This window comes from Argentina silus, assembly GCF_951799395.1.
Source record: "Argentina silus genome assembly, chromosome: 16".
NCBI classification, from domain to species: domain Eukaryota; kingdom Metazoa; phylum Chordata; class Actinopteri; order Argentiniformes; family Argentinidae; genus Argentina; species Argentina silus.
The window spans coordinates 1,613,678-1,621,361 of NC_139670.1; the positions used below are offsets into that span (position 1 = coordinate 1,613,678).

General features: G+C 44.4%; 1 protein-coding gene across 1 annotated transcript; it reads right to left on the bottom strand.

The window, feature by feature from the left end:
- Nucleotides 1-1,761: 1,761 nt before the first annotated feature.
- pde6gb (phosphodiesterase 6G, cGMP-specific, rod, gamma, paralog b) lies at nt 1,762-2,748 on the bottom strand (the record flags this gene model as incomplete). The annotated part of the gene is made up of 3 exons (XM_083687102.1): nt 1,762-1,838; nt 2,094-2,134; nt 2,603-2,748. 3 exons carry the CDS (start codon nt 2,746-2,748, stop codon nt 1,762-1,764), a joined length of 264 nt encoding a protein of 87 aa, XP_083543228.1.
- Nucleotides 2,749-7,684: the final 4,936 nt, after the last annotated feature.

Sequence of the window (7,684 nt, forward strand, 5' to 3'; positions counted from 1 at the left end):
ATGAAAGTCACTATGAATGGTGAATGGAGGAGAAATGATGTGCAAAAAACGATGTTCTACGTCACACTCCAGGAGCACAACACACAACTACGAAATGGACTCAAAACTACGATGAAAAGAAAAGAAAGATGATGAAAAGAAAAGAAAAGAAAGATGATGAAAAGAAGAAAGGAAAGATGAAAAAGAAGAAGGGAAAGATGACATGATGGTTAGATGATAATGGGTTCAGCATACAACACAAACACAAACACAGGAGGACCACAGTGCCAACATGCAATGGCCGATGTAGAAGAGATAAAGAATAAATAGGCAAAAAAGCAAACAGAGAGAAACACCTACAGATGATGTGTGCTATCAAAACGAAGCTGGCCACAATGTGAACTTAAGTGAACATTGACGTCCATGAAATAATACGGTAGAATGGAGATGAAACTACAGTGAAACACAAGCAAAAATAATGATGGTAAAGCATGATGATGATGATGATGGAATGAAATGGAGATGAACGTGAAAAAGGGATGACATGCCCAACTAATAAGATGACTGTGTGAATGTCAACATGAGCATTGGTGATGATAACCTTAGAGATGGAACACAACAACACACTACTGCCCAATCACAGACACCTGCTACCGTGGATTCTAGGAAAGTCTAGGAAAGACTATGAAAGAATGAATATCTGAGGTCTGTGTTATGACGATTAGATCTGTGCCGTGGCTATTTCATATCATCTTCATGATCCCATGTTTGTTTTTTTTATGCTTAAAGGCAGCAAGAGCCCAAAGCTGCCAATGACAAGGTCTTTCAAAAGCCATCAAACAAGCTTCCATCCCTGAGAGTACTTAATTACTTAGAACTGTATTTCATGTTTTAGGATAGATAGATAAATAAATAAATGGTTTAATTTATATAAAAATATAGAAAAGGAGTGCAAGAAAATAGGGTTTAGTACAGTATGTGAAGGGATGCCGGGTTGAATAGTGATATAGATATAATAGTGACAGATGTCCTGTTCAAGTTGAATGCGTTTACCAGTAAAAGAAAGGGATGAGACTGAAGGAGAGGAGGGGGAGGAGGGTTTCACCCACACTTTCCCAGCGAACAGATTATGCTCAGCAATGGCCGGCAGCTGTCCCGTCTCTACAGGACAACAGAGATTTTAGATGTGTTCTATTCAGCGTGGATGTGTCGGCCTCTGGGATGGCAGCAGAAGCGCTGAGGCACGTGAAGATGAGAACCCACCCATTTCACGGGTTTAGTCACTTATTTACTCACTTTGAGGCTGCCTTTCTTTGGTAAGTTACAGGTTTCGTTACGTGAGGAGAAGAGGAGGAAGACAAAAAGAGGGCGAGGAAGAGGAGAAGTGCGTGAGGAAGAGGGAGGAGAGAGGGGAAGATGGCGGCTGGTTGTGGGGAAGACCGGTGCAGACCTGATGAAACGGGATTTGTCAGGTGACATGATTAAACAACAGTCCTAAACGTGAGCAGACATGTTGGATGTGAACTTTGGATGCAGACGTAGAGGAAAAGAGCCAATGTGTCGGGACAGACAGACAGACAGACAGAAAGAGTTATTTATGTGGTGCTTTTTTGGGGGTAGGTTTCCATTTTTTGTGCGGGCGTTGTGGACGGTTCTTCGTCTTGGTTTGTCCGGGATAGTTCCATTCAAACCCAGTGGCGGGGGTCGAGGCAGATAGTTGGAAGTACAGTAGGAGGGGGGGGGCTGGATTGCAGAGAGGGTCGCAGGTCGGCGAGGGAGGGCTCAGATGATACCGTACTGGGCCAGCTCGTGAAGCTCCAGGTGGTTGAAGGCCTCCCAGGGGCAGATGACAGTGATGTCTGCAGAGGAAACCCAGTCACATTGTAATATTCAATCAGGTCACAGTAAAGGGGCATAGAATACACCGGTTCTACATATGACAGAATGTGGTCCTTTATTTATACCATATGAGTGTGAGTGTGAGTGTGAGTGTGTGTGTGTGTGTGTGTGTGTGTGTGTGTGTGTGTGTGTGTGTGTGTGTGTGTGTGTGTGTGTGAGTGTGAGTGTGTGTGTGTCTTTAGGGAGTACTACAGACAGTGACATGTTGAACTTACCAGTGCCTAAGCCCTCCATTCCAGGGATATCATCACCAAAGCTGTAGAGGGGATTAAACAGAACAGTTAGACCTCATGACCTGTCATCACACAGAACAGTTAGACCTCATGACCTGTCATCACACAGAACAGTTAGACCTCATGACCTGTCATCACACAGAACAGTTAGACCTCATGACCTGTCATTACACAGAACAGTTAGACCTCATGACCTGTCATTACACAGAACAGTTAGACCTCATGACCTGTCATCACACAGAACAGTTAGACCTCATGATCTGTCATTACACAGAACAGTTAGACCTCATGATCAGTCATCACACAGAACAGTTAGACCTCATGACCTGTCATCACACAGAACAGTTAGACCTCATGATCTGTTACACCCCAGAACAGTTAGACCTCGTGATCAGTCATTCCACCTTGTGTGTCCAGTAAGCTGCCTGTGACTGAACTAAAGGAGCCCATCCAACATGATCAGTTGATGTTACAAGTTCTGTCAGGCTCACCCCTGGATTCCCTTCTTGGGGGGCTTGCTCTTGAACTGGCGAGTCTGCCTCTGCTTGAACTTGGGGGGTCCCTTGCGGGGTGTGGCAGGGCCTCCGCTGACGCGGGTGGCCGACTTGATGTCAGTCTTGGGGACCTCGAGATTCATGCTTGACGCGTGCTGGTTGGTAGCTCAGTTAAACCCCTCTTTGAATTGTTGTTGTCTTGACGAAATCTGTTCAAATGGGGAAAGAGACGGACAAGCAGACTGATGTTAATGAGACGTGCCCTTCATACACACTTGATAATCTAGTCACATGGTCACAGACTAACACTTGAAGCTGTGGTAAAAACAAGAAAAAGAAAATTAAACGTGCTACCCCTTAACTCATCCTCAACATAACAGCTCATAGGCTGTCCAGCTCAGCTCATACCAAACGCTACACGTGTCTTTGGGTCTTAGAAAAGCACCATATATGTACATCTGATGTTTGTTCTTATTACATTATTGCATCCCAGGTGTCATGATACAAAATGGCAGCTATTTCAACATGTATTTCATAGGCCACTTATCAGAACAGCCTCCCTCACCGTCGCCTGACCTAGCTAATCCTCTCAGAGATCTGATGAGCAACTCAGAGGATTTATACAGTACAGTACAGTATGTGCATATTTACATGGACTACCTCCATAACTGTACCACAACCATGACCCAGTTTCTGTAATCCCCGGCTCAAGTTAATAAGCAGCGCCTCCACCCTCCCCGTCTCAAGGCCAGCGGTCCACACTTGGGCTAATCCCATTAGAGCAAGGACAGACACAGACAATATGCTGAGTATGAATAGTGGGTCTGAGTGCCCAATCCGCTGATGCCATCCTCCAACAATGAAAAAAACAAACCACAATGCTCCTCCTATAACGTTTCATATTGGAACTGAGCAAATATGTTTTGAGTTTATATTGAGTCAGTTTTGATGACTGTATAACCCTAACTATTTCAAAACAACTTTCAACAAACAACTTTCTTGTCCAGAAATAGAATTTGTAAAAAAAAAAAAAAAAAAATGTAATATTTGAGTCAGTTTTGATTCATGTATAAAAGTCTGCAAGCCAGTCCTTAGTGACTGCATTTATACCTGTACTTCTATAATGACGTAGGTAAGCAAATAGAGAGCATCTTTAGGAATGCAGTAGTTTGAAGTCTGTCTTAATCAAAGCCATTAATAGCTTTCAGACAGACCTCTACTGTGTCTCATTACGCGAGGCTTGGGTAATATACTGTAGGTGGACTGATATGAGAATGACAATGATCATTTAAACATTCATTAAAATACCAAATGATTGTCTTATTGTAGTCTCTCCATAAAACGTAAACTATTTCAAAACATTAACAACTTTCTTGTCCAGAAGTAAAATTTATTAAAAAAGAAATGTACAATGAACACCGCAAAAGAGGTACTCATTACAGATACAGTACGTGTTGATTCTCTGTATAACCAACTGAAGTTCATCTCTCTTTACAGATGCCAACTGTTCTGCTATCAATCTTTATTGTAATTAATAAGTTCTTATATGAAAACAGAGGTGTCCACGGTGCCCAACATCAAAACCTCCAAAGAACCTTCAATAAATCCCAAATACCCCCCCCCCCCCATCTTCTCTACAAGGCTGACAACAATACCAACATCCATCAAGTCACTCTCATGGCCCAGCGTGTCAGCGTGCCAGCGTGCCAGCGTGCCAGCGTGTCTGCGTGGGTGTACTCACCGGCTGCTTGGGTGAAGGCCAGCCAGAGGAGTGGGTGAGGTGAGCGTAGCACTGCTCTCTCTACCAGACGAGTGGGTGTCTGTGCTGGGGCCCAGCGGGGCTGGGGGGCCTCTTATAGGGCCTGGCCCCTCAGCAGATTAGGACTGGACCGCCTACCATCCCTGATCCGCTGGCATCGGTTCACTGCACTGGCCTGAGGTGGTGGGGGGGGGGAAGTTGGAAGAGGTGGTGGTTAAGGGGGGTTGATGGGAGATGGAGGGAATTGGACCACAAAGGCAATAATATTGTGAGTAGTAGTATGTTTAGAAGAGAAAAAACTACATTTTTAAAAATGTAGATTCAGAGTCACGTCCCTCAGTACTGGGTTAGGTTAGGGTTAGGGTTAGGGTTAGTATATTAACGGTTTAGTTTAGTGAATGGGAAATGTGTTGTTGACATTACCAATGTTGTTTATTATTTAATATGTTGATACAGTATACAAACATAGCTTAGTATGCACACAATAATACTCTAATAGTGTTTTTGCCAAAGTGGAGAACAAAATCCAAGAAAGCACGTTCAAAAATGTTCACATCAAAGGACACTAGAAGCATGAAGAAATGACACATACTTAGGATTACATGGAGTTGTTAGTCAATGGGATATACAGTATGATGTCATCTAAAATGTCATCCAGACCTGACTGGTGATGATGAAGATTATCCAGACAGCTGGAACCTTCCTGAAAAGCCCACTAGCCTCCTCACCAGTCTCTCTACCACCAGTCTCTCTCTCTCTCTACCCACCAGTCTCTCTCTCTCTACCCACCTGTCTCTCTCTCTACCCACCAGTCTCTCCCTGTTCTGCAGCCTCATCTCCCTCTGCTGGGGGATGGCTGGTTGCCTGGCCCAGGGGTGTTAGCGTAGTGTAGCATATCCCCAATCCAAATCCCTCATATTGAAATGATAATGCCATGCAGAAAGTAATCCCCCACAGTGAGTGTGTGTGTGCATGTGTATGTGTGTGTGTGTGTGTGTGTGTGTGTGTGTGTGTGTATGTGTATGTGTATGAGTGTGTGTGTGTGTGTGTGTGTGGGTGTGTAGTGTCAGTGTGTGTGTGTGTAGTGTCAGTGTGTGTGTGTGTGTGTGTGTAGTGTCAGTGTGTGTAGTATACGCAATAACACATCTGATCCAACTAATCAAAGTCTTTATTATTTGTTGATTATTATCTGGTGTGTTACTGCCAGAGGGGAACAAAAGCCTGTGATTGCCCTTGCCCTACACTTTCAGGGTCCCCTGCCCCCCGACACACACCCCCATCCCCATCCCCATCCCCATCCCCACACTCCCCCTTCAGAAAACCAGAAAAACAATTACTCCAAAACAATGGCTTACGCCGGCTCCTCTGATTAGGTAATGACATCGGCTAAACCCATGGCCCAGATTATTTCGGCTGATTAAGTTATTGGACAATGTGTGCTCATCACCAGGCATTATGTTGCAGATGACACACAGACAGCACAAGCCTCCCTGCATCTCTGAGCCCTTGAGAATCAGGTCAACACCTTTCACACAGTGCATCTTTTACCTGCGTGTGACCAGACAGACAGAACGGCATTGAAACTAAAACTAAGAGCCACGGTTTGGGGGGTCTTGGGGAAAGGGGCGCAGCAGGCAAAGGAGGGGGGGGGCTTGTGTATGTTTTGGTTGGGGTGAGGGGGTGAAGGGTCGGGGGGTCATTGCTACCCTGAGGATATGTCTGTCCGGCCCTGTCTGGTGACCCGTGAGAGCCCAGTTGTGGGGGGGGGGGGGGGAGTGAGCCTGGCTCACTGTGTGTGGGCTTAATGAAGGATGAAGGATCACACCTCAGAGAGACAGCAGACAGACTCAATCAATAGAAACAGAGACAACTCTACTGTCTGGGATCAGTCTGTTTAGAATCACTCTGATCAGCATCAGTGGATCTCTGTTCTCACATCACAGAGGGCGTGCGAACAGGCGCCCCCCTGAGGCAGCTTCTGATAGCCCCGTTGGGGTTGCAGGAAGCCTGGAGCTAACACAGTGGAAAAGGAAGCTTTTGAGTTCCACGACCTGCATTATTGTATTTCCCTCTGTAAGAGACGGTCAGCTCAGCGTCATCGTCTGACCCAGAGTCAGTGATGCCCAACAGCTGCAGAGTTGACCAGGCCTCCTCCATCCAGATCTGGATCTATTGCTTCATACTGACTCTAGGGATTGTGTGTATTTTTTGGACCTTAAAGTAATTTAAAAGCAGCGTGACCAATCACGGAGGAGGTCAAATGGGCATTGAGTCACCAATCAGTGACCCATGTCTCCAGGTTTTTCCACCACGTCAAAGCCAATAGGCATGATCCCTCTAAAGTACCTACCTCATCACTACGTAACCGCCCTCAAATAACCCAAATCAAACAATACCTCTGCTCCCTGTGTCCCCGGGCCACGCCGCTGCTGAGTCATCAGGCTGTATGTCCTGTAGCTGACTCACAGGTGGTCGGGAGAGATCAGGGCCATAGTAACCAAGGGTGGGGAGGGACATGGGCACGGACACCTGACTCTACTGGGGCACGAGTCTGGTGGAGGGCAACTATGATTGACAGCAGCTCAGACGACTGAGTGACATCACAATGGTTGGTCAGATAACAGTTTCAATCATTCTGTACATGGCAGGGGCACAGGCCGAATCTAGAGTGAAAAAGGGTTGGAATTTGGAACATCATTTAGAAATATTAATATTAATATTAATAATAATAATAATATAATATAATAAAAGACCTGGCAAGAAACAAGCCTAAATCATAGCCTTAAAATGAGTATTACTTCAGGAAGTACATTAAAAATAGAATGGATAAAGCTATATCAATCCTCAATTCAACATGGCCAGAATGTATCTGTAAACTGGGTGACATCATTCCATATAATTCAATGTCTAATATATGAAACTGTGGCTCCCCCTAGTGGTGAATACTAGATTGGGTTGGTCAAGTAATACACAAGCGCTAGTTTTCATACTGTACAGTATATTTATTTCAAACACACAGTATGTACACAATATAATTTAGAGAAATAAATACCATAAAACCACACATCCACATTAAAAATGAATTCAGTTCACATACCTCAAACATCATGTCACATAAAACATCTTTCAAACACAATTTGTGCGTTTTTTCACATTTCAAGTTTAATCTCTCACATGTTCTAGAAATCAACATCCCAAACACTACTTTGTGTACATATTGTGATTTAAGTGTAATAAAATAGGCATGTAGTAAAACTATGCTTAATTACTGGACATGAATGGCATTACATGACTATGCAGAATAAGTGTGTAAAGACTAC